This window comes from Ovis aries, chromosome 18 (assembly GCF_016772045.2).
Source record: "Ovis aries strain OAR_USU_Benz2616 breed Rambouillet chromosome 18, ARS-UI_Ramb_v3.0, whole genome shotgun sequence".
Taxonomy (NCBI): Eukaryota; Metazoa; Chordata; class Mammalia; order Artiodactyla; family Bovidae; genus Ovis; species Ovis aries.
Genome location: NC_056071.1, coordinates 13,946,963 through 13,972,147, shown reverse-complemented (window position 1 = coordinate 13,972,147; position 25,185 = coordinate 13,946,963). Strand labels below are relative to the sequence as shown.

Genomic DNA, 25,185 nt, shown 5'->3' with positions numbered 1-25,185 from the left:
ACCTCCATGGAGGAGGAGGACATCAGGTGCAGTGTTGAATGGGACGGGCAGGGAAGGCCACTCTGAGAAGGTCCGATGTGATCAAGACTTGAAAAAAGAGGAAAGGGAGGAGGGAGCCATGGAGTATCTGTTGGAAAAACTTTCCACGGAGGAGAACAGCCAGTGCAAAGGCCCTGGGTCTGGAGCACGCTTGGCAGCTGTGGTAGGTGGGCAGTGGGGGTGGGAGTGAGGCTGGGGTTTCCCTTCTTCCTCCCTGAGCCATGCTACCGGAGGGGCTGAACCCTTTTCTCTCCAGAGAAGGAATGGCCTTGGCTTTCTTGGCTCATTTATTCATCCAGTAGTCATCTTCTCCAGTATTCTTACCTGGAGAATCCCAGGGATGGGGGAGCCTGGTGGCCTGCCGTCTATGGGGTCGCACAGAGTCAGACACGACTAAAACAGCTTAGCAGCAGCAGCAGCAGCAGTCATCTTCAGAAGCACATTGAATCTGCAGGAGACACGTGACCTCCTCCACTCCATGGCTATACAGAGATGAGCAGGACCTTGTCCCAGGATTGCCCGCAGTCTAGGCAGTGAAGCCACATGCTAGGTGAAGCTGCAGTGGTAGCTGAGTACAGGAAAACCTTGCTATAGGTGTGACCACAATACCAGGACAGGTTAAGGGACCCTGACTCACTGTAGAGCAGTCTTCAGAATGGGTGGGAGGGACAAGGGACTCACAAAAGGCTCCACAGCCAAGAATTACTGGAGATCCACTGGAGAAGGAAATGGCAACCCACTCCAGTATTCTTGCCTAGAACATCCCATGAACAGAGGAGTCTGGCAGGCTACAGTTCAGGGGGTCACAAAAGAGTAGGACATGACTTAGGGACTAAATAGCAACAAATTACTGAAGAAATCTTCTTTAATGATAGCTTTCACCAGTTTCAACTGCATACATAGATACATATCCAGTTCAACCAACTACCTAGATATGTATCACCTCTGAGTTGTAACTGCCTTGGTTTCTAGGGTTTTGAATGATCTGGATTTGTGATGCAGCATTCTCTGAAAAATCTTTGTATCATAAAGTCTGTCTTCTTTATAAGATGAGTGTCAATTGGAGGGCCATTCCCACATGAACTGGTCATCTCAAGTCAGGCGTCCTTTCCTGCCTCAGTTGCGGTCTCGGTTTATTCCATAAGTGTTCTGGTCTGGAAGACACATTCTCTGGACTCTCTTCTGGTTGTTGGTGACAGTTTCATGATGAGAAAGAGGAAAGATCAGGAGTAAGTGTTAGGAAAATGCTTGGCATCCCAGTGGCTTGTTTATTTTTCTGATGTGCAGTTGACTAGCATAAGAGACTGGGGAAATTGGCTGGAATCAAAGCCTTCAGCTCTCACGGATGTTTTCTGAGGTTGAGCAGAGGGGAGAGCCAAGAGTGAGCCGGCATCTTTTTGTTCCAGCTGATGGAAGCTGATTCACAAACAAAAGTTTGCTGAAATCACATCCAGCGGATACATCAAACCATATTAAGCATGAAGGGAGAGGAGATGGCAGAAGGAGCTGAGTGTTTGGGAGGAGGGTGTAAGAAGACAGCAGCCCGTGAGCTTGCTGACATGACATCCCATTGGCACTTACAACACCCAGTAACCAGAGATCTCAGTCATCATGGAAACACCATTGTCAAGGATACCACTGGTCTCTTCAGAGCTCTGTGCCCAGTGGTGTTTCAGTATCTGTGAGGTCCAAGGGCTCTGGGGCAATGATCAGACCTGCTGAACAGCAAAAGGCCTCTCAGGGACTGTTGAGTGAGACTGTTAGACCTGAGAAGCTGGAAGTGGAGTAGATGGACCTGGAGGAAGGTAACCACATTGATGCCAGACACGGGTGGCACTGGGAATAACCCTAAATTTGGTGCAAGCATCATACTATCAGCAGTGTCCTTTGCTGGCTGTAAGGCTGAAGAGGAGAAGGGGACAACAGAGGAGGAGATGGTTGAATGGCATCACCGACTCAATGGACATGAATTTGAGCAAACTCGAAGATAGTGAAGGACAGGGAAGCCTGGCGTGTGCAGTCCATGGGGTTGCAAAGAGTCAGACACAACTGAGTGACTGAACAACAGCAATAAGGCTGAAGCTGCTGAGAGGGAGCCCCCTATACCATCACGCAGGATCCTGGCTGGCAGTCCGAAAGTGCCTGGCCTGTTCCAGCTTTCACTGTGATCCACATAAGGAGCTGGCAGTGGAGGAGTTTGTGGTCCTCACTGTTGGAGCTGTGACTTCAGGAAAGCCTTCCTCTGGCAGTAGAAGCCTATCTCCACCAGAAGGATGTCATCAGGAGACATATGGCAAAGATGCTACGTGGAGGGGCATTTTGCTCCTAACATCCTAGAGAAGACTATTCAGGAAATCAGTCCTGAATATTCATTGGAAGGACTTATGCTGAAGCTGAAACTCCAATACTTGGGCCACCTGATACAAAGAACTGACTCATAGAAAAGACCCTGATGGTGGGAAATATTGAAGGTGGGAGGAGAAGGAGATGACAGAGGATGAGATGGTTGGATGGCATCACCGACTCGATGGACATGTGTTTGAGTAAGCTCCAGGAGTTGGTGACAGACAGGGAAGCCTGGAGTGCTGCAGTCCATGGGATGGCAGAAGTCGGACATGACTGAGCGACTGAACTGAACTGATCCTAGAGAAAAAATTAGGACAGCATAGCTCACAGGTCAGATCTGGGCAGCTACCTGTTATCATGTGCCTCTCAAGTCAAGATGATTTGACTTTTTCTAAGAACAAGTACTTATTTATTTACATATTTGGCTGTCCTGGGCCCCAGCTGCTGCATGTGGGATCCTCGATCTTCATTGCAGCGTGTGGGATCCCCAGCCGTGGGAGTTTTTAGCTGTGTCCTGGGGGATCTTTAGTTGCATGAGGGATCCCAACCAGGGATCAAATCCAGCACCCACCCCCCCCACACTGAGAGTGCGGAGTCCCAGCCCCTGGACCACCAGGGAAGTTCCTGCATTTTTAAAAGGTTGCAAAAAGTCAAAATAAGGATAACATCAATATCAAGTTCCTTACGACGTGTCACGCGCTGTTCTACATCTCTGCACTTATTAGCTCGTTAAATCTCTACAGTCACTCCATGAACAAACGTAAGCCTGGAGCAGTGGTCCGAGATCACACAGCTAATGATTAGCTCAGTTAGAATGGAGACCCTGGGAGTATTATCTCAGAGCTTGTACCCTTAACTTGCTTCCCCTTATGACAAGTTCTCCAGCACTGTTAGGGTGGACAGAGTATAAGTCTAGGAGAGAGATTCAGATAACACAGTCTGGCAAGTTCACCAGAAAGAAGCAAGGGGACAGAGTTTCTGTTGGGAGGGATGAAAAAATCCTAGAGATGGTGATGGCTGCACGATCTTGTGAACAGAGTGGATGCCCCTGAATGGTACACTGAAAAAGGACAAAATGGACATTTTGTATTATGCATATTTTTCCACAAAAAGCCTTTGACTGTGTGGATCACAACCAACTGTGGAAAATTCTTAAAGAGATGAGAATACCAGACCACCTTACCTATCTCCAGAGAAACCTGTATGCAGGCCAGGAAGCAACAGTTAGTAGTAGACATGGAACAACAGACTGGTTCAAAACTGGGAAAAGAGTACATCGAGGCTGTATGTTGTCAACCTGCTTATTTAACTTCTATGCAGAGTGCATCGTGTGACATGCCCAGACTGGATGAAGCACAAGCTGGAATCAAGATTGCTGGGAGAAATATCAACAACCTTAGATATGCAGATGCTACCACTCTAATGGTAGAAAAAGAGCCTCTTGGTGAGGATGAAAGAGGCGAGTGAAAAAGTTGGCTTAAAACTCAACGTTCAAAAAACTAAGATCATGGCATCTGGTCCCATCACCTCATGGCAAATAGATGGGGAAAAAGTGGAAACAGTGACAGATTTTATTTTCTTGGGTTCTGAAATCACTGTGGATGGTAACTGCAGCCACGAAATTAAAAGATGCTTGCTCCCTGGAAGGAAAGCTGTAACAAACCTAGGCAGCATATTAAAAAGCAGAGACATCGCTTTGCTCACAAAGGTCCGTAGAGTCAAAGCTGTGGCTTTTCCATTAGTCATGTACAGATATGAGAGTTGAACCATAAAGAAGGCTGAGCGCCAAAGAATTGATGCTTTGGAATTGTGATGCTGGAGAAGACTCTTGAGAATCCCTTGGACAGCAAGGAGATCAAACCAGTCAATCCTAAAGGAAATCAACCCTGAATATTCATTGGAAGGACTGATGCTAAAGCTTAAGCCCCAATACTTTGTCTACCTGACGCAAAGAGCTGACTAATTGGAAAAAGACCCAGATGCTGGGAAAGATTGAAGGCAGGAGGAGAAGGGGGCAACAGAGGATGAGATGGTTGGACCTGACTGACCCTAGATCATCCTTTTCCTTGCTTTTTTCCTCACCATGTGTCCGGGGCACCACATACTTATGTGTCCTTGGATGGCATCACCAACTTAATGGACATGAGCTTGAGCAGACTCCAGAAGATAGTGAAAGACAGGGAAGCCTGGTGTGCTGCAGTTCATAAGGCTGCAAAGAGACAGACATGACTCAGAGACTGAACAGCAACCACCACAAAAAAGAAAAAGCCAGTTTAAAAACCACGCTCGGAGCCTGTTGGGAGCTCTCACTCTTCATGTGACTGATGCTAAATCATTCTTTCCCTTCCTCTCCCCTCACCACGTGTCCTTGGAGGAGCAGCAGGCAGGAACCCCAGTGGTTTCTGTGCACAGGCTGAACACACACACTCAGTATCCTCCCAAAACTGTGAAGGAAGAAGCAGTCACCTGCAAATTCATGACTTGTGCTTCAGTTTAATCTTCTATTCTCAGGACTAATCAGCTGCTTAAGTTGGGTCCAGACTCTTAATTAAAGCTGTCAGCTCTTGAAAGTTCATTTACCGAGCCTGACTCTCCAGTGAGAAACCAAGGATGTGGGAGATTCTAACACAGCTGTGAGACTCCAACACACTAGAACGTGACCTTACCTACAAACAGCTGGGCTTGGATGAAGAGGCTAAACAGAAACACAGTTTTCACCTTTGCTCATTGCTTTTCGCTGAAAACAAATCCAGCTGTGCGTGTTATTCTCTTGTAACATGCTATTTTCATTTATTATCTTAGCTACTGCTTGGAAAGAGTATTATGTTTGTGGTGGAAAGGAGACTAACTTCTCAAAATGTAGCACTTTGGAGTAATCAACCTCCATCCTAACTATGACTGAGAATATTGGGCAGGTCACGTGGACATTGGTTGTTACGAACATTGTACCTTGTTTTATAGAGTTCTTTATAGTGTGCAAAGTGCTTTCCCATATATTTTTTTCACTTGGATGATCTAAGCATCTTTGTTTCTATGATTTCAGAAGTTGATTAATTATCTTTAGCAGATTTTTCTCACCAGATCATCTTCTTCTGTCACTCAACCAAGCAGGTCTCAGCATTCCCCTGTCACAAGGGATGCAGGCTTATTTTAATAACAATGGAGGCCAAACCTAATTAGACAAAAAAAATCCCTTGCCAATTCATGCAGTTCATTTTGAGCCAAACATCTGCAGCCTGAGTTTCTTTGAATGACCGTATGCCCCATTCTCTGGGTATCTGAGAGGTGAAACAGTGTCTTTCACAGGTATAAATAATATGTGGGAACACACTATGCAAGCTACTGGAAAGACTTAGGAAGAAAAGTCCCACTGAGTAAGGTACTGTGCAAGGCTAAGAAGGTGAACAAGATAAGGTCTCCCTGTTTTAAGTCTTATTATTTAATAATAATAGATAATAATATCTATTAATATGTTATATATTAATAGATATAATATCTATTTTAGATAATATCTATAATAATAGTTTATTGTTATTTGAAATAATAGGCCAACAGATCAGGAAATGGCTGCCATTGAAAGCGGTGTTTTTTGTACTCCCAGATCCCAAAAAAGGTGGCACGCCACGTCATGCAGGGCTGAGGGAGTAGCCCCAGGTCCCTTAAGAGGCAGAGGGAGGGGAACTGTGGACAAGAACCTTTACTGTGGCTTGCAGAGGAAGCAAGGGTGAGGCTGGGTGAGCAGCTTAGGACTGGCTGTCTTGGATAACTTCAGCAGACTATGGGGCATAGGAGCTGACCCTGTGTGTCTGGGATGACTGTAATCCCTGGGTTTATTAAACAGTAGATGCATAGACGTCCAGTACCTAGCTCTGCGTTGATTATGGCAGGTGGGCGGTGACCCAGGGTGTAAGATCCCAACAAGGGAGGTGGTGGGACAGGGGAGGGGTTGGGCTCCAGATTGGTTGGTTTGCATTGGAAAGGTGCCCTCCCAGGCCGGTGGTTTACTGTCTCTAGGAATCTGCTAACCCTGAGAGAAGCTGCCCCTCCAAAGTCAGCAAGCCCCCAGATGTCAAAGCATCAGATAAAAGAAAAGGCATGGTTAGTGCACACCACCCGAGGGCCTCCACTCTAGTGTGGCCGGCAGCCAAGGAAGCGGAAGCCCGAACCAGATCTCGAGACCTTGGTTCCTTCAACTGTAAGAGGATGAGTTTGGACTAGGTGAATGACAGCTCTCCTTTCATGTCCCCTATCTGTGACCCCACGCAATAACTAAAGATGAAAAGGTGACCAATGCTGTAGCGAAACGCTGTGGGAGGAGAAGGGAAAGGTGGCTGAGAAGTGAAAATTGGGTTTTGAGCGGAAGCATAGGTGTTGGGCTTGGAGTTTGGCGTGGGGTTGGGCTTGGGAAGGTGATGGAACAGTTGGCTGGTGAGGGAAAACGGGGGCAGGGAGGCACCAGGTGGAAGACAAGAATCTGAGCAGAGGTTCTCAAGCGGAGGTAATTCTGCCTGCCTGCCCCAGGGGACACATGGAGGCATTTTTGGTTGTCACAGTTTGCGGGGTGTGGGGAGGGTTGCTCCTGCCTTAAAGCAGGTAGAGGCCAGGGCTGCAGTGCCCAGTTAGCTGCCCCGACACCCGACACCAACCTGAAACATCAGCAGAGCTGAGATCGAGAAAGCCAGGGTTAGAGGAAGTTTTAGAATGAAGCCCCGGGGAAGGGACAGGCTACCCACTCCAGTATTCTGGCCTGGAAAATCTCAGGGACTATACAGTCCGTGGGGGGTCGCAAAGAGTCAGACAGAACTGAGCGACTTTCACTTACTTTCTTAGTATGAAAAAGTGCCTGGTTTGTGGCACCGCAGTCAGCAGGCCTGAGTGCTCCTCAGAACCCGGCCTGGAGGCAAGAGAAGAGAAAGATGGTAGGAGGCAGTTGTACTCAGCATCGCATCCTCTCCAAACCCCTGGTTACAGTAAACCAGATAGATACCCAAATGCAGGGTTCCCCTCACCTGGAGCCCTCTCATAGTCCAAGAAGGACACTGGAGAGAGTTTGTTGAGCTCTGCTGTTTGTATAAGCAGAATTTACAATTTTTATGAAGTCAAATCTGTCTGCATTCCCTCTTAGGGTTTCTTCTTACACTTCTGAATTTTAGGAGTCCTTCAGATTCGCTCCTCATACCTCATCAGGATTTGATAAATATTCTCTTCCATCTTCATACCGATTTCATATGGGTTGCCTTCTTTAAATATTTAACTGTTTAATTCAGTCTTTTCCAGAGGTGCTACAAGGGTTCTTGGCGATAATGTCAGATGATTTTATGAATTCCATTGATAAATATTTTTTGGGGGTAATGGTTTTGTGTTCTTTTCAAATGAATATATATTCATGATATGAAACCCATATTTTCACCGATGGTGTTGCTTAGGTTAAGAAGTTTTCAAAAGATGAGTCAATTTGAAAACTTAAGTATATAGTAGAATGGGTGATAAACAAAATATGGCAAACTGCTGATAGGAATAGGAGCATTATTACGGTCTGAGAAACACTAGTTAAATCCACTTGAAATTTATAAAAATCAGGAAACACTTAACCTGATTTCCCTCCAACTCACCTCCAGATTATTAATCAACTACTTCAAACCATTTATCCAATTTCTCATTGATAATTTTTAAAAGATAATACATCAGTTCTAGACAATCTTTTTGTTCCATTAACTTTTCATTAATCTTGAGCTATGACCACACTTTTAATTACTATTCTTGACTTAATATCTGGCCCAGCAACCCTTCCCTCCCGACAAGGAGTGCTGATTTTGAAAACAGGGGTCAGGGTCAGGGCGTGGTGAAAGGTCAGTGACTTGTGGACAGCAGCATGCCCAGGAGAGCCCCTGGGCTCTGACCTAAGTATAATAGATTATGGTTACAAGCCGGAGCTGGCCGGGTAGTCCTAGACCCTTGAATTAGAAGTGCGAGTGCTCTGCCATCCCGAGGGGAAATGAAGAGAGACAAGAAAGAGATATTATGCATTGATTGCAATGTGAGGAACCAATGATACTCTATGCAATTAAAAACTAGACTGTGTGTGATGAAATCTGAGACCTGAAGAGATGCCTGCAAGGAGGCACAGGGTAAGTCATAGCACCCTTCCTGCTGCCGCTCATCTGGCTATGAGGCAGAATGATTCTTATTGCAAACAGTGTCGAAAAGACATTTCAGTCTATCAGGAGAACATAAACACACACGCACTCACATACACACACACAATGTTATATCTACAAGTATGTGAGTCCTAAAGAAATTTAGGATTTCTGGCTTCAAACTTAAAACCAGTGAGGCAATAGGCATTGGCTTCCCCCTCAGAGTTTCTATTAAATCACAAGGTTCTTTAAATACACAGTGATTTTGCAGTGATTTTAATTGTTTCTTTGAAGTATACCAGCACCTCGGCTGAAGGTCTAAATGGAACTTTTAAAAAATGAGAAGAGTATGAAAACCATCTCCTTAAACCACATACCCTACAAATCAGTGGGGAAAATTATTTAATTTAACCATTCGTCTTGATCTTGGGTGGCCTTGCTCTGCAACGGCTTGGGTTCCCAGCCAGAGATTGAGGCCAGGTCGTGGTGGTGAAGGAAATGACAACCCATTCCAGTAATCTTGCCTGGAGAATTCCATGGACAGAGGAGCCTGGCAGGCTGCAGTCCATGGGGTTGCAAAGAGTCAGGCATGACTGAGCAACTGTCACTCATTCACTCATGACGGTGAAAGCACCAGATCCTAGCCACTAGACCAGTGGTCAGTGACCAGGGCCCTGGCCTTCAGCTTTGCAGAAAAGAATTCCCACGAAGATAAAAATAGTGAAGCAAGTCAAGTATTATATTAAGAAGACAAAGAGTTACAGTACATGCGGGCAGACACATGGGTGGACTCGGGGAGAAATAGAGTCGCTGAGCCACACCCTCGTGGCACTTTGAATTACTTCTGTGGGTCATTTCTTCTGGGTTTCCTTTGGCCAGTCATTATGATTTGCCTGGTTCTCAGTCTCTGTCTGACACACCTCAGGATCCTCCTGTGTGTGCGCATGCATCTCTTAGCCAAGATGGATTCTACCAAAAAGGCGTCTGGGTAGAACCTCCCTTACCGTGACTCCCCTTCGGCCTCCAAGGAGCCTTTTCTGTGCACGTGTGGTTGGGGAGGTCTCCTGACTTCGGGAATGAAACGTGTGGTCTGAGCAGGGCCCAGCCTCCTCCCTTAATTGTCCTGCTACACTCATCTTGGAGTTTCAGTCAATAGGGAATGAATCTCCAATAGCTTTGCCCTGAGTCGGGGAGGTCCATCTGCCTCCTGCCTCAGTCTCACATACAACTTTTAAAAACACACACAGAGCACAAAGTGGGCTGAATACCAGGGCAGATAGACTCATCTCTCCCCTGACCCGGTGCAACTGGCAAAGTAGGGTGAAACTTCATGGCCCTATAGCCCCCACCCAGAACAGAGAATGTGACAGAACTGAAGACACGGTGGGACTGGAAAGGCCTTAAAGTGCTTTGACGCCCACAGCTTATCCTCCAGAGGAAGAAGCAAAGGACACTAATACTCACCCATCTCCTGCTCCCCTACAAAGTGACACTGCCATTATTTTTCCTGCCACCAAAAAGCAAATCATTTTCACCCTTGGTTGGAGGCACTGGTGGAGTCAGTCTCGCTGCCTCTGTTGAACTTCTGAGATCTTAAGTTTGGAGACAATATGGTGGACAACAGCTCAGCACAAGTTGTTGTTGCTGTTGTTCAGTCGCTCAGCCGTGTCTGACTCTTTGTGACCCCATGGATTGCAGCACACCAGGCTTCCCTGTCCATCACCAACTCCTGGAGTGTGCTCAGACTCACGTCCATTGAGTCAGTGATGCCATCCAACCATCTCACCCTCTGTCGTCCTCTTCTCCCGCCTTCAATCTTTCCCAGCATCGGGTTCTTTTCCAGTGAGTCAGCTCTTTGCATCAGATGGCCAAAGTGTTGGAGCTTCAGCTTCAGCATCAGTCCTTCCAGTGAATATTCAGGGCATAATTCCTTTAGGATAGACTTGTTTGATCTCCTTGCTGTCCAAGGGAGTCTCAAGAGTCTTCTCCAACACCACAGCTCAAAAGCATCATTTCTTTGGCACTCAGCCTTCTTCATGATTCAATTCTCACATCTGTACATGACTGCTGGAAAAATCAGAGCCTTGACTATACGAACCTTTGTAGGCAAAGTGATGTCTCTGCTTTTTAATACAGGTTTTGTACAGGTTTTGTCATATCTTTTCCTCCAAGGAGCAAGAGTCTTTTAATTTCTTGGCTGAAGTCACTGTCCACAGTGATTTTAGAGCCCAAGAAAACAAGCTGCCACTATTTACACTTTTCCCCCATCTGTTTGCCATGAAGTGATGGGACTGGATGCCACGATCTTTGTTTTTAGGCCAACCTTTTCACTCTCGTCTTTCACTTTTATCAAGGTAAGTGAAAGCAAAAGACGAAGGGCAGATGCTGAGTCAGGCTAGAGTTAAGGCCGAGTCATGCTACAACAGGTGCTGAGTTGTGCTAAAGCATGCTAGCCTGTGAGGTTAACCAGAGGGGATGAATCCCAGAGGAGTCTGTCTCGAAGTCAGATAAAATTCTCAAGTGGAAACCTAGGTGGGAATTGAAACAGTGCTCAAGTGGGAGGCAGGAAAGGACCAGAGGTCAGCTTCCCCCTCAAAGACTTGGATTTGTGGCTAGATCAGGATGCTGTCCATTCTGGAGAAGCCGGGGCAATAATGCATCCTCCCTTTGTACTTCTCCAAGGTGGGCTGCAGGACTCTTGGCGACTGAAGAGGGCTTTGTAAAAAAGAGCTGGATTTATAAATAATGCATTTCCTTTGTCTTGCAGGAATTCTGGAGGCAGAGGTACAATCAGATCAGCTGTGAACAGCTTACATAGCAAATCTAATAGGTTTGTAAATTAGATTTTGTGTTCATTTGTTTTTGCTGTAAGGCAGCTATTAATCTGCTTCTCCTCTTTGCTGGATGGTGCCCTTCTTACTTAGCAAATAGATCTGTTTCGTTTCACTTTGGCTTTGCATTTCTCTAATCAGCGTGTGTGTGCGGGCGGGGGGAGGGGGCTGTTGATAGAAGAGCCCAGGAAATGGCCCCGGTCTAGAGGCTGGGAGATGGAAAATTCAAATGGGTAAGAGTCTTTCTGAAAAGGAGCCCACCCACTTGGAGGCACTTGAGCCACCAATGAGCTTATTCATAACTTGAATTTTTGCCAAATATTGGAGACTCTGAAAGGAATCAGGATTTTCACCCAATTTCATAGGGAGAGATAAAGATGGAAACTAGAGCACTCAGAAACTTTGTTGAGACCTCTTAAAAATATTTAGGAAGTCATCTCAGAACTGTTAACCTTGATTATTGAAAGTGAAGTGAAAGTCACTCAGTCATGTCTGACTGTTTGTGACCCCACGGACTATACAGTCCATGGAATTCTCCAGGCCAGAGTACTGGAGTGGGTAGCCTTTCCTTTCTCCAGGGGATCTTCCCAACCCAGGGATCGAACCCGGGTTTCCCACATTGCAGGTGGATTCTTTACCAGCTGAGCCACAAGGGAAGCCCATGATTACTGAAGGTGCACTCTAAATCTAAAAGAGTGTTTCCCCAAATGACAGTCTTTGGCCAGAGGACAGCTTGATGCTGGAGAGTGAGAAAATGCTTTACAAGCCAACAGACCCAGACTTGCCACTGGCTATGGTGGGACCATGCCTAGTCCCGATTCAGAGAATATCTTCCTCTTCCACACCCTCTTTCTGTAAATGGGGAAACTGAGGCTCAGAGTGATAGAGTAATTTGCCTGTAGTCTCACAGCTTGTGAAATCTCTCCACTACACCCTCTGCCTCTGTTCATGAAAAACAGCAAAAATTGCAAAGGGTCAGGTCTTCTGTTTCCTTTGATAGCTCCCTATAGGCCTGTCAGCTGGAGGAATACTCAAAACCCTTGAATTTTCCGTTCTCTGCCAAAGGTGCATATTTTTGAATCTCTGACAAGTAGTATCAGCCAGAGGAGTCAGAAGTTTGGGGAATGGAGGTATGTGGGGAGAAAGCAAGTCCCCCAAGTAAATTTCTTCTCTACCTACAAAAAGCAAAATAGAGCCCTGGGTTTAGACCTGTTAAAAGGATTTCATCTCTTTTAGCATGGCTGTTCCAAGGTAAATGCAGAGGACATAGATGTTTGGTTTGAATCCTTTCAAGCTCCAGACTTTGGCATCACAAATCCACTTGTCATTCTAACTGAGAGAATGTGCCGTCAGCACACACAAAAGGAACTTGCAATGTGACCCACAAGCACCACTGTGGTTCCTGTGCTGCCTTTAGAGATGTAATTGTAACCTGGTTTCTTAGAAACCCACTAGCACAGATTTCCAGCAGCTGAATTCAAGCAGGTCCTGTAATGCCTGAGTCAGGTGGGAAGATGATGGTACACACCCAGAATTATGTATGAGTGGCCTCAGGCATTCAGAGCCAGCCAGCAACTTCATCCATCCAGGCTCCCCTAGGGTCAAATTCAAATTCAGCAAGCACTTATTTATTGAGCATCTGCTATGTTAGACCATTGGGGAATGCAGAAACGAGTGAGGGAGGTCCCCTGCTGCCAGTCTAGTGGGGAAGAGAAACAGAGCATGAATAACTCTGGAACAAGGCGGGTATTTGAAGAGGCATCTTACAAACAAGGTATAATGAGATAAGGCTACATCCCATTGCCCCAATATGAGTTTTTGTTTTCCTCTTTATTAAGTTTGCAAACCATCTTATGATACGAAGTTGTTAATGCAAGTGCTCTGCAGAGTTTTGCAAAAGTGGCTTGAAGACGGATTACTATTCCGACAGTGACTGCTAAGCTTCACTCAGAGGAAACATTGTGGGTGGGAGAGGGGAGAAAGAAAGTTTATCACCCCTTTCCTGTCTCCCAGAATATATGTAGGTTATACCTGAGGGAGAGAGTTGGTGCATTCTAGAAGATAAATAGACTTCCTTCCCTTCCCAGGTAATAACTGCAATTTTGCTCCTCCGAAGAAGTTTACATTCAGGCTCGTGCAAAAACAAAACTATTAGGCTTGTCACTGGCTTGCTAACAGATCATGTCTCCCCTCTTCCTCTTTTTTCCCCCCACTTTCAGAGCTGAAGTTGTGATAAATGGCTCCTCATCGCCAGCTGTTGTTGACAGAAGTAATGAAACCATTAAGCACAACATCCAGCCAGCCTCGGCCAAATGGAGACACAACCAGACGCTCTCTCTGAGGATCAGGTAGTGGTAATTACCTCTAGGACAAGAGACAGACTTGGCCTTCTTCGGCACAAGCCAGCAAATTGCTGCTCTCCATCACCTAAGGAAGTCAGGATAGAAATAAAATGTTTACCTCCAGCTGAGGCAGGTTTCATCTCTAAGCGATCAAATGGAAATAAAAACCTAAGACAAGCCCGGCAGCCCAACATGTGTGTGCGGTGACTGGAGTGGGGAGGGGGCAGGAGCAGCCAGCTGAGGTCCTGGGTTTGGAAGGAGCGAGGCTCCGGATCAGCAGCAGAGAGAGCCTGGCAGGGGTAGGGGGGCAGGCATAGAGATCACAGATGGCTTCTTTCCAAAGGAGCCTGAAGCAGCAGTCCTTGCTGCTTCCATCCATCCCCAGCTTCCAGCGGTGAGGGTCTTCCCGTTTGCCTCTGGAGAGTTATCCCCTCCCGTGGTCCTTGGGTCAGCAAGCCCCTCCCTAATGACATGAAAATAGAAAGTCTCATCCTAGCAGCACGTGACCCAGGAGCTGATGGGACGCCTAACCACAAAGGGAGGGTGTGTTTAACCAAAGACCAGCTCTTGTCTTGATCTTTAAAAAAAAAAAAAAAGATTAATTTATTTATTTTTGGCTGTGCTGGCTCTTGCTCACTGCACAGAGCTTTTCTCCGGTTGCAGTGCGTGGGTTTTTCATTCCGGTTGATTCTCTTTCTCTCGTCGCGGAGCATGACCTCTAGGGCACGTGGGCTCAGTAGTCGCAGCGTGTGGGCTCAGTAGTCCCCGCATGTGGGCTCAGTAGTCGTCCGGTGGGCTCAGTAGTGCCCGCGTGTGGGCTCAATGGTAGCCCCGTGTGGGCTCAGTAGTGCCCGCGTGCGGGCTCAGTAGTCGCCCTGTTTGGGCTCAGTAGTCCCTGCGCGGGCTCGGTAGTCGCCGTGTGTGGGCTCAGTAGTCGCCATGTGGGCTCAGTAGTCGCCTCGTGTGGGCTCAGTAGTCCCCACGCGCGGGCTCAGTAGTCCCCACGCGCGGGCTCAGTAGTCCCCACGCGAGGGCTCAGTAGTCCCCACGCGAGGGCTCAGTAGTCGCCGTGTGTGGGCTCAGTAGTCGAGAGCCTGGGCTCAGTACTCGTGGTGCAGTCTCAGCTGCCCCTTGGCATGGGGAGTCATCCCGTATCTGGGATCAAACCCATGTCTCCTGTGGATTCACCACCACTGGGCCCCCAGGGAAGCCCCTTTTGTCCTGACCTTTACAGAGTGATGTTTTCAGAGTGGTGTGGTCACCGTTGGGCGGTGGGAATGGGGAGCTGTGGCAGGGGGTTCCAGGGTCAGCACGGTGGCCACTTGGCTTTGACAGAGCCACAGGAGACCCGGCACAGACTGGTCAGTGTAGCCCAGCCATTCCCTTGCAGACGGTGTGCCGGGAGCTGACGTGAATCAGACATGCTCGCAGGAGACCCAAGCGTCACAGAGCTAGAGCGCGGCAGTGAGATGCTGGGAATGGGCAGTGTTACCTCATAGAAATAGGTGGGGAAAGCGCTTCATTTTGCAAGGGGACTACGAGAGCCAGCCAGGAGAGAACTTGCCAGGAGCAGTGGGTTTTGAGGGATACTTGGCAGTTTGCCAGGCATGCCATGCTGCTGCCTAAAGTCTGGTGTCTGTGCTCAGCGTTGCTGGAGCACCCCTCGGGAGGAGGAGAGGAGGGGATGCTGGTGTGGGAGCCAGGACCAGGCAGGAAAGCTCTGACATCACGGGGAGAAGGCTGAGAACCGGGGGGTGGGGGCCTGGTAGTCAGCCTTGACCTTAGCCGCTGGAAGGGCCACCACGTGGAGTGGGGAGCTGCCGCCTTCAGGTGCCCCCACCCCCTGGTTCTTGAAGCTTGCCTTTGGGACCTGAGGAGGTGTGGGGAGTAGGAAGGATGAGCTGGGAGGGCTGGCAGCTGAGAAAGTGCCTGAAGGAGTGGACCCTTGTCACCTCCCTTCTGCCCCCCTCGTTCAGGGTCTCTTCTGAGGTCCCCGTGATGGGGGCCCCAGCCTTCATCTTACACCGCAACAGCTGCCAGCCTGCCCTTACTGACCCCTGGTCAGCAGTCCTGGGGAGCACTAGGCCTGAGGCTGCTGTAACAAATTTCCACCAACTTGATGCTTCAGAAAAAAAGAAAATGCATTCTCTTACTGTTCTGGGGGCCCGAATTCTGAGCATGGCCTCTGAAGGCTCCAGAGGAGACTCTGTCTTCACCTCTTCCAGCTTCTGCTGAGTCCAGGTGCTCCCCATCGTGTGGCCGAGCCGCTCGTCTCTGCCCCGTCTTCACAGAGCCTTTCCCTCTGGGGCTGTGTGTCCCCTCTCCTGTCTCTGATAAGGGCACTTGCCATTGGATTTAGGCCCAGCGGGGTAATCAAGATGACCTCGAGATCCTTAATTTAATTACATTTGCAAAGATGCTATTTCCAAATATAGCACCTTGCCGTTCCCAAGGGTTAGGAAAGTGAAAGTGAAGTGAAAGTCGCTCAGTCGTGTCCGACTCTTTGTGGCCCCATGGACGATGCAATCCATAGAATTATTTAGACCAGAATACTGGAGTGGGTAGCTTTTCCCTTCTCCAGGGAATCTTCCCAACCTAGGATTGAACCCAGGTCTCCCACATGGCAGGTGGATTTTTTTGCCAGCTGAGCCACAAGGGAAGACCAAGAACACTGGAGTGGGTAGCCTAGCCCTTCTCTAGCAGATCTTTCCCACCTAGGAATCAAACCAGGGTCTCCTGCATTGCAGCCGGATTCTTTACAACTGAGCTAGTTAGGAGGTGGACATATATTTGGTCTGGGCTGTGTTGTGCTTAGTCATTCAGTTGTGTCTGACACTTTGCTGCCCCATGGACTGTAGCCTGCCAGGCTCCTCTGTCCATGGGGGTTTTCCAGGCAAGAATACTGGAGTGAGTTGTCATTTCCTTCTTCATGGGATCTTCCCAACCCAGGGATTGAACCCAGGTCTCCTGCATTGCAGGCGAATTTTTTGCCAGCTGAGCCACAAGGGAAGCCCAAGAATACTGGAGTGGGTAGCCTAGCCCTTCTCTAGCAGAACTTCCCAACCCAGGAATCGAACCAGGGTCTCCTGCATTGCAGGTGGATTCTTTACCAGCTGAACTACCCGGGAAGCCTCATATATCTGGGGGAGCACCTATTCACCCCAGGCTTCCCTGGTGGCAGAATGATAAAGAATCTGCCTGCAGTTGAGGAGACCTGGATTCCAGTCCTGGGTGGGGAAGATCCCCTGGAGAAGGGAATGGCAATCCACTCCAGTATCCTTGCCTGGAAAATCTCATGGATAGCAGGCTGGTGAGCTACAGTCTATGAGGTCGCAGAGTCAGACATGACTGAGCAACTAATACTTTGACTTTCATTCATCCCAGTGTGGCTCAGTGGTAAAGAAACTGCCTGCCAATGCAATAAATGGAGGTTTGGTCCCTGGGTTGGGAAGATCCCCTGGAGTAGGAAGTGGCAACCCACTCCAGTATTCTTGCCTGGCAAATCCCATGGACAGAGGACCCTGGCAGGCTCCAGTCCACAGGGTCTCAAGAGTTGGGCACGACCGAGTGGCTGAGCAACATATGCGCAGCACCTGTGAATGAAAACTTTCTGCCAGAACAAGCCCACCTGTGATCTCCACTTGCCCTTTCTCCCACCACCGGGTAGAGAAAAGGATATCCCCACCCCTTTGGAGAAGAACAGACTGTGGCCTTCTTGGGGAGCCTGCAAGCACACAGCCACCTCAGCAGGAACAGCGTGCCTTCACCCAGCGGGGAAAAGGATCTCCTTCATCTTCCTTCAATTAGTCACCAACATTATTCATAATAAAGATTCTGTGAGTGATTTGGAATGCTGTTTAATAATTGGTAGTAATTTCTCATAATTAGTTAGAAATTAATTCAGGCACAGAGGAGTTTCTCTATGGGCTTTCTGGGGGCTCTTTGCTTTTAAATACTCTGGGGTAAGCAATTGCAAAGGTTTCAGCAATTTCCAAGCCGTATTAGTTTGTCAATTGCGTCATCTTTGGTAAAGGTTCAGTAAATAAAAACAATGCCTCTGTTTTCCATTAGGAGACAGAAATTATTCATCAAGGGTGGTTTTCCACGCATGAAAACACAAGATTCAGGTCATTAATAAGGCAAAACCAGTGGAAACAGAGCGTCATGCCCTGCCAAGCATTCTAGCCACCCTTGGACAATGCCAAAGGCTCCCAAACCTGGACCCACCTAAAAGTCCCCTATGGAGCCTTTCAAAGCATGTTGAGACCCAGGCCATGCTGAGAATCAGGATTTCTCAGGCGTCAACCTGGACCTTCTGAATTCTTTATAGTTCCTCAAGGATTGAGTGTGCACCTCACCAGGATACATCACAGGTTGTGACCATCTCAGAGCGCATAGACAGGGATCAGTGCTACCGTCTGTTCAATGGGGCAGCAACCTTGCAAATCCTTACATTTGCAAAATGTGATGGTCCTGTCCCTCTGGAGCTTGGTGGAAAAAAGAACAGTCTCATCCTACCTGTTCTATATGGGGCTTGCTTGCTACAGGAAGTGAAGTTCATTCCAGCTGATCTGGGTACCAGGCTTCCTTCTCCTAATGACTTGAATCATTTCTAAAAACCTTTGGGGCAATGTATGTGTGTGTGTGTGAGTCACTCAGTCATGTCTGACTCTTTGCAACCCCATGGACTGTATAGCCTGCCAGGCTCCTCTGTCCATGGGATTCTCCAGGCAAGAATACTGGAGAGGGAAGCCATTCCCTTCTCCAGGGCATCTTCCTGACCCAGGGATGGAACCGAGGTCTCCTGCACTGCAGGTGGACTCTTTACCATCTGAGCCTCCAGGGAAGCCCTTGGGACATATACAGTTTTTACAACAAAATCTCCAGTTAGGATCCCCAGCTTCTTGGGATAAAATTCCCCAGGGGATTCTGAGAGGATTCCGGTCCCTTTTCAGACCGCATCCCATCCCATTTATGTGCTTTGCTAGATGATTCTGGAACTTTCCCCCGGAACTCACCCTGGAGCCAAGAGAGATGCCCTCTTGTTTTGTCCTCAACACGGAGCAGTGCTGCTCTGTGGGACCAGACCTCTCTGGGCTTCGCAAATCACAGTCGACAAACTCCAAGCTAATAGCGGCGAGGAGGGCCAGAAAGCACACAACCCGGAAAGGACCAGCGCACAGGCTTCAGGCCGTGTTCTCGGGCCCACCGAGGGGGAGTGTTGACACACCACCACTGCACCCAAACAAGGCTGCCAGGGAGGAAAATGGGCTCTGAGGAAGAAGGGACAGGGGTCATCTCGGTTTCCTATTCCTAATTCAGGACTGCTTGTCAGATGGTGACCCTGAATCCCGCTCAGAGAAGGGAGTCTGACATAGGATGACTACAGTCTGGGTTTGCCCAAGATTCAGGGACACAGTTTGCCCCTGGGGCACAGAGCTTTCAGTCTAAGACCGTGCTTTCCTAGACAAACCAGCTCGATGGGTCACCCTTCCTTCCAGGTCCCTCCGTGATGAACTCGCATTGAGTCCTAAAGACGTCATTTCCCAGGGCAGGTGTCTTGTCTCTTAGAAAGGGGGTGTGAGCACAGCCACCAGATGGGCCTCTGGGCCATTTTGCCGGCCTCTGCCTGGAACCCATTCTCAGAGGGCATCTGACCTCTCACTTCACCTGGGTGCGGGTCTGCGGCAGTTCTGCAGAGTGACGGAGGAGAGGAAAAGCCAGGCGGGCAAAAGGCAGTTAGCAACAGCAGACTTTTTTCCCATGTGTGTTTGGCTTTTGCAGGAAGCAAATCTTAAAGTTCTTGGATGCTGAAAAGGACATTTCTGTCCTCAAGGGGACCCTGAAACCTGGAGACATTATTCATTACATCTTCGACCGAGACAGCACAATGAACGTGTCCCAGAACCTCTACGAGCTTCTCCCCAGAACGTCTCCACTGAAAAATAAGCACTTTGGGACGTGTGCCATCGTGGGCAACTCTGGGGTCTTGCTGAACAGCGGCTGCGGGCAGGAGATTGACACCCACAGCTTCGTCATCAGGTAATCGCAATAGCTACTCTGGATCCAGAGTGGCAGGCACTGCCAGTTATCCCAAGAGGCTGAAACAAGGCTGGGTGGCTTAGATCCCTGTGCATTAGAATTCCTCGGGTAGCCTTGAAAAGTCCCAAAGTCCAGGCTGTGCCCCAGACCATTTAAATCCATCTGAAGGGTCAGAGTCCAGGGAGCCTGAGGGCTTCTGACGTACAACCAAGATTGAGTATCGCTGATCTAGAACAGAAGCAGGCAGACTCTGTCCCACGGCCTGTTTTTATCAATAAAGTTTTATTGAAACAACAGCCAAGCTCATTCATTCTCGTATCCTCAATGGCTGCTTTCTCACGGCAGTGGATTAGTTGGGCAGAGTTGAAGAATCAAAACAGAGAGAGCATACAGCCCACAAGCCTAAAATAATATCTGGCCTTTTACAGAAAACTTTGCTGACCCCTGGATAGAACCCAGGACAAAAAGTCAGTTAAAAAAAATAGTCTCTTGGCCAGTTTTTGGTCCAAGTTTATAAAACTCTTTTAAGGTGTATTCTGCTAGTGTCTTTATTACCCTGTAGACAAAACCTGGGGAGTGAGGGGGCAACAAGGCTGGGTGGCTTAGATCCCTGTGCATCAGAATTGGTCGGGTAGCCTTGACCATTCTTCTCTCCAAAGTGTCAGCTCTCATTTCCCAGTCACCTGGGGACACATTTGGCCCTGACATCTGACCCCCCACCCCAACCCAGACAGACTCAGAAACAAGGCCTTGCTGTCCCCTGATCAAAAGCAGGGCACACAGAGCCTCGAATTTCATCCCAAACACACCCCGGCCCTGGCGGAACCGCATCTCACGTTTCTCTTGGGACAGTCTTGATACAAAGAGAGCCTTGTCCTCGGCTTTGGGAAGCGGCCTTATCACAGAGCTCCCTGGATCTCAGGACGTGGGACTAGATGGTGTACTGACTCCTGTGTCCGCTGTGATGGACGAGCCTCCACAGCCCAGCAACCTCCCGTGTTTTAATTTGTTGTCCTCTGCCTGGTTCTGTCTGTGCCTGGCGTCCCCACTGGCTCAGTCTCTTTTTTTCAAAGCCCTCGAGTCTAAAGATTGGAGACGGAGGGGAGAAGGGGAGGGAAATGGCAGGTTTGTCTGATTAGAAGCCAGAGAAGAGGTGAGGGTAGGTGAAAGTGTTAGTCGCTCAATTGTGTCTGACTCTTTTTGACCCTATATGGACTGTAGCCCGCCAGGCCCTTCTGTCCATGGGATTCTCCAGGCAAGAATACTGGAGTGGGTTGCCGTGCCCTCCTCCAGGGGATCTTCCCTACCCAGGGATTAAATCTGGGTCTCCTGCATTGCAGGCAGATTGTTTACCACCTGAGCCACCAGGGGAGGCCTTGGTAGGAAGAATATTAAAGATGCAGAGGGTCCAGTCACCTCCTGGGGACCAGGGCAGAGGTGGCTTGATTTTCATGGTGATCTTTCTTTGCTCCACCCAGCCTGACCCCAAGATTTCCAGAGGCCACGGCAGGTTCTAGTCAACATTTTGTTTGTTTGTTTTGGACACTTGCACAGAGAGATGAGCAGCGTGGTGTCTGGAGTCTGGTCTTGGCTCTGCTATCCTTTTGTCGCTTGACTCAGAGTGTGTCACTCCCCTTTCTGGGCCTCAGTTTCATCATCTGTAAAATGGGTATTTGGGCTGGTGGTCCCTGAACTTCAACGAGCATATGAACCACCTGAGCTTATCAAGAGGCAGGGTCATCAGGGCTGGGGTGAGTCCTGACTAATGCCCTTGTGCTGATGCGTGGACCACACTTGGAGAGACTCGGCCACAGCCTGCTTTGCCTCTTCTGGGACCCACATCCACAGCAGTCTACACACACTTAGAAAAGAGGGAGCCACTTGGAGCAACGTGTGGTTGTCCTTTGACCTTGACTCCTTGGCTCTTGCAGATCTGTGTGTCTGTGGGGCAGACTTGTGAGATCTTTAGGGACAAAAGTCAGACGGCCCGGCTGTGTACACATCCCCATTTGATGCCAGATGCCAGCACCCCTGACATACAGGCCCTTTGCCATCTCACCCTACTTGCTTCTCCAGCCTCATCCCCACTGCACAATATGCCCCTCTCAGACCAGATCACCAGCCCTCCCGTACGTACCAGCACAGGTCCACACCTCTATGCCCCAGGAATACATTCACTGGGGCTAAAATGCCACAGTGTGATGTTTTCTAAGCTGCCCGGTTATAAGACTCAGCTGAAAAGCTTGTAAAAATAACTATCAATTCCTCAACTCGCCTGCTGAATCCAGATCTCCAGGTGAGGGACCTGGGGAGTCTGTATTTTTAACCAGTGCCTGAGGTGATTCTCCAGCTTTTGCAAGCTGGAGAAACACTCTCCTGAGGAGCCTCATCCACAAACGGGCTTCTTCTCTTCCATCCTCCTAGACTTCCCGCACGGTTACCCCCTCCAGAAGACCACCTGAAGCGCCTCCTCCCTGGGAGGATGCTGGTAACTGAACATGTACTGAGCTCTCCCTGTGGTCCAGCAGCTTTCTAAGTACTGTGGGTGTCTGGGGACTGCTTTCATCCCTGGGAGGGGGCCCTGCTGTGATCTCCATCACAGAAGCTGTTGTGGCTGTTCCTTAGCCAGCGGGGAAGCTCTCAGAAAGCACAGAGAGGCTGAACAGGTTACCTGGAGTCACACAGGTAGAACACACTAAGTCGCTTCAGTTGTGTCTGACTCTGGGTGACTTTATGGACCGTAGGCTAGCCCACCAGGCTCCTCCGTCCATAGGATTCTCCAGGCAAAAATACCAGAGTGGGTTGTCGTTTCCTCCTCCAGGGGATCTTCCCGACCCGGGGACTGAACCTGCATCTCTTACGTCTCCTGCACTGGCAGGCAGGTTCTTACCACTAGTGCCACCTGGGGAGCCCAGGTAGAAAGTGTCAGAGCTGAATTCTGAACCCAGGAGTGTGTCTTTGGAGCCCAGGCTCTGTCACCTGATGTGACCTGGTCACACTTGCCTATAACATGGTCACCATGTCGGCTGAGGGCTCTTCTCCAAGATCCTGAGCACCAGAAGGCAGGCGCTATACCACTCCTGGGTCCAGCAAGTTTCTATGAATGTGCTAGAGAGAGAGAGCATGCTCAGTCGTGTCTAACTCTTTGCGACCCCATGGACTGTAGCCCACCAGGCCCCTCTGTCTGTGGGATTCTCCAGACAAGAATACTGGAGTGGGTTGCCATTTCCTCCTCCAGGGGATCTTCCCAAACCAGGGATCAAACTCGCATCTCCTGCGTCTCCTGCATTGGCAGGAGGACTCTTCCACTGCTGAGCCACATGGGAAGCCCACAAATATGCTAAGGACCCGATAAATATATGTAGCAGGAGATCTTCTTCATAGCAGGAACAGGGACGCCAGAAGGGACCAGAAAGTGCAGGAAGATGCCCTGGGTCTTTGTCTGGGGATGAGGAGGAAGCCAAGAGCGTGAAGGATGGATAAAGTGAAGGATACGCAGTGGTGCCTCAGCTTTCCCCGAAGGATCATTCATTGCCGCCTTTCTCTCTGGCAGGTGCAACCTGGCCCCCGTGCAGGAGTATGCCCGGGATGTGGGGCTCAAGACCGACCTGGTGACCATGAACCCCTCCGTCGTCCAGCGGGCCTTCGAGGACTTGGTCAACGCCACATGGCGGGAGAAGCTGCTGCAGCGGCTGCATAGCCTCAACGGCAGTATCCTGTGGATCCCCGCCTTCATGGCCAGGGGTGGCAAGCAGCGGGTCGAGTGGGTCAACGAGCTCATCTTGAAGCACCACGTCAACGTGCGGACTGCATACCCTTCTCTGCGCCTGCTGCACGCCGTCCGCGGGTGAGCGGCCCCGGGGTGCGGGAGGGGTGGTGGGGGGCGTATTCCTTTCCCAGCTGCGTCTGCAGCCCCCACTCACTAGTTGTCTAATTTCGGCAAGTTGCCTGGCCTCTCTGAGCCTCGTGCCCTGGAGAAGTGGGTCGGCAGATGGGCAGCATGTGGAATGCTGGTGTTGACCGAGGGGTATTGCTTGCCCAGAGCGCCGCGTGGAGAATGACCCTCCAACTGCTGTTGAGCGGGGAAGGAACCATAAGGGGGCAGGAACAGAAGCAGGACTATTTGTCAGGAAGCTCTTGCAGGAGTCCAGGCTGGGACTTACCGTGGTTTAGACTGGGATGGTGGGCGTGAATGTGCCACAGTGTGGCCTGATTTGCTAGAACATTTGCAGTAGTATCTAAGTGTTAGTCGTTCAGTCATGTCCAACTCTTTTGAGAAAGCCACAGACTGTAGCCTGCCAGGCTCCTCTGCCCGTGGGATTTCCCAGGCAAGAATACTGGAGTGGGTTGCCATGCCCTTCTCCAGGGCATCTTCCCGACCCAGGGATAGAGCCTGGGTCTCCTGCATTGCAGGCAGATTCTTTGCTGTCTGAGCCACCCGGGAAGCCATTTGGGAGTAGACGCAGTAGGACTTGCCAATGGATTCTGTTTAAGGACCTCAAGGGGTAAGAGAAAGAGAAAAATCCAAGGCGACTTGTCAAGATTAGAGGTAGAGCAGATGCTTGGTCGATGGTGTCATTTTCTGTGATGGGAGAATTTGGGGGAAGTTTGTGTGTGTTTCGGCATGTTGAGAAACAGAGCTCTTTCTCGGACATGTTAAGTATGAGATGTCTGTTACAAATGTACCCCGCCACAGTCCTGCCCCCAATCTGGGTCCTGCATCTAATGATTCGTCCAGTCCCCTGGCAGCTCGCAGTCTTCCCCTGGTGTGGTAAGACAGTTTCCAAGGGGTATAGGGATGATCTTCACTTGGGCCTTAGCCTCACTTGGTGTGACGTGAGAAGCCCTCTGAATGGCCCAGAAAGGACTCATGGTATTCTCATGAAGGTGACCCCTCGAGGCACCCGAGCCTGTGACCCACACTGGTCTCATTAGAGTAGGTATCAGTACAGAAATGCATTGCCCCCAAGAAAGACCCAGAGAAACACGCAGTGAGAGACACTCGTGGCTAATGGAGCAGAGTGATACTTGCATGGACCAGGGCTCACTAGCCACGTCCCTCATCCTGGAGGCTGACCTGTCAAGCCTCCCTTTAGCGCCCACTTCACCCCCCTACAGGGAGCTGCCCTGGTGGCTCAGACAGGAAAGAGTCATCCTGCAATGCAGGAGGCCTAGGCTCAATCTCTGGGTCGGGAAGATCCCCTGGAGAAGGGAGTGGCAACCCACTCCAGTATTCTTCCCTGGAGAATTCCATGGACAGAGGAGCCTAGCGGGCTACAGTCCATGAGGTCACAAAGGGCCAGACACGACCGAGCAACTTTCAGCTCAGCTCATCCCCTCCCAGAGCGGGGCTGTTGCAGCATCCCGAACTCATCAGTTCAGTCTCCATGCCTTTAACATGGAAGACCTGGAAGGAGGTCTTTATGTGATTTGGAGGTCAGAGGATAT

The 25,185-nt window shown here is 49.4% G+C and overlaps 1 protein-coding gene across 1 annotated transcript in view; it reads left to right on the top strand.

The window, feature by feature from the left end:
• ST8SIA2 (ST8 alpha-N-acetyl-neuraminide alpha-2,8-sialyltransferase 2) overlaps positions 1–25,185 on the top strand; it is a 73,044-nt gene that overhangs the window by 29,830 nt on the left and 18,029 nt on the right. The window contains exons 2-5 of the mRNA XM_027957048.3: positions 11,290–11,352; positions 13,573–13,701; positions 19,480–19,737; positions 23,291–23,584. Coding sequence (XP_027812849.1) covers positions 11,290–11,352; positions 13,573–13,701; positions 19,480–19,737; positions 23,291–23,584 — 744 coding nt within the window. The remainder of the gene's footprint in view (positions 1–11,289; positions 11,353–13,572; positions 13,702–19,479; positions 19,738–23,290; positions 23,585–25,185) is intronic.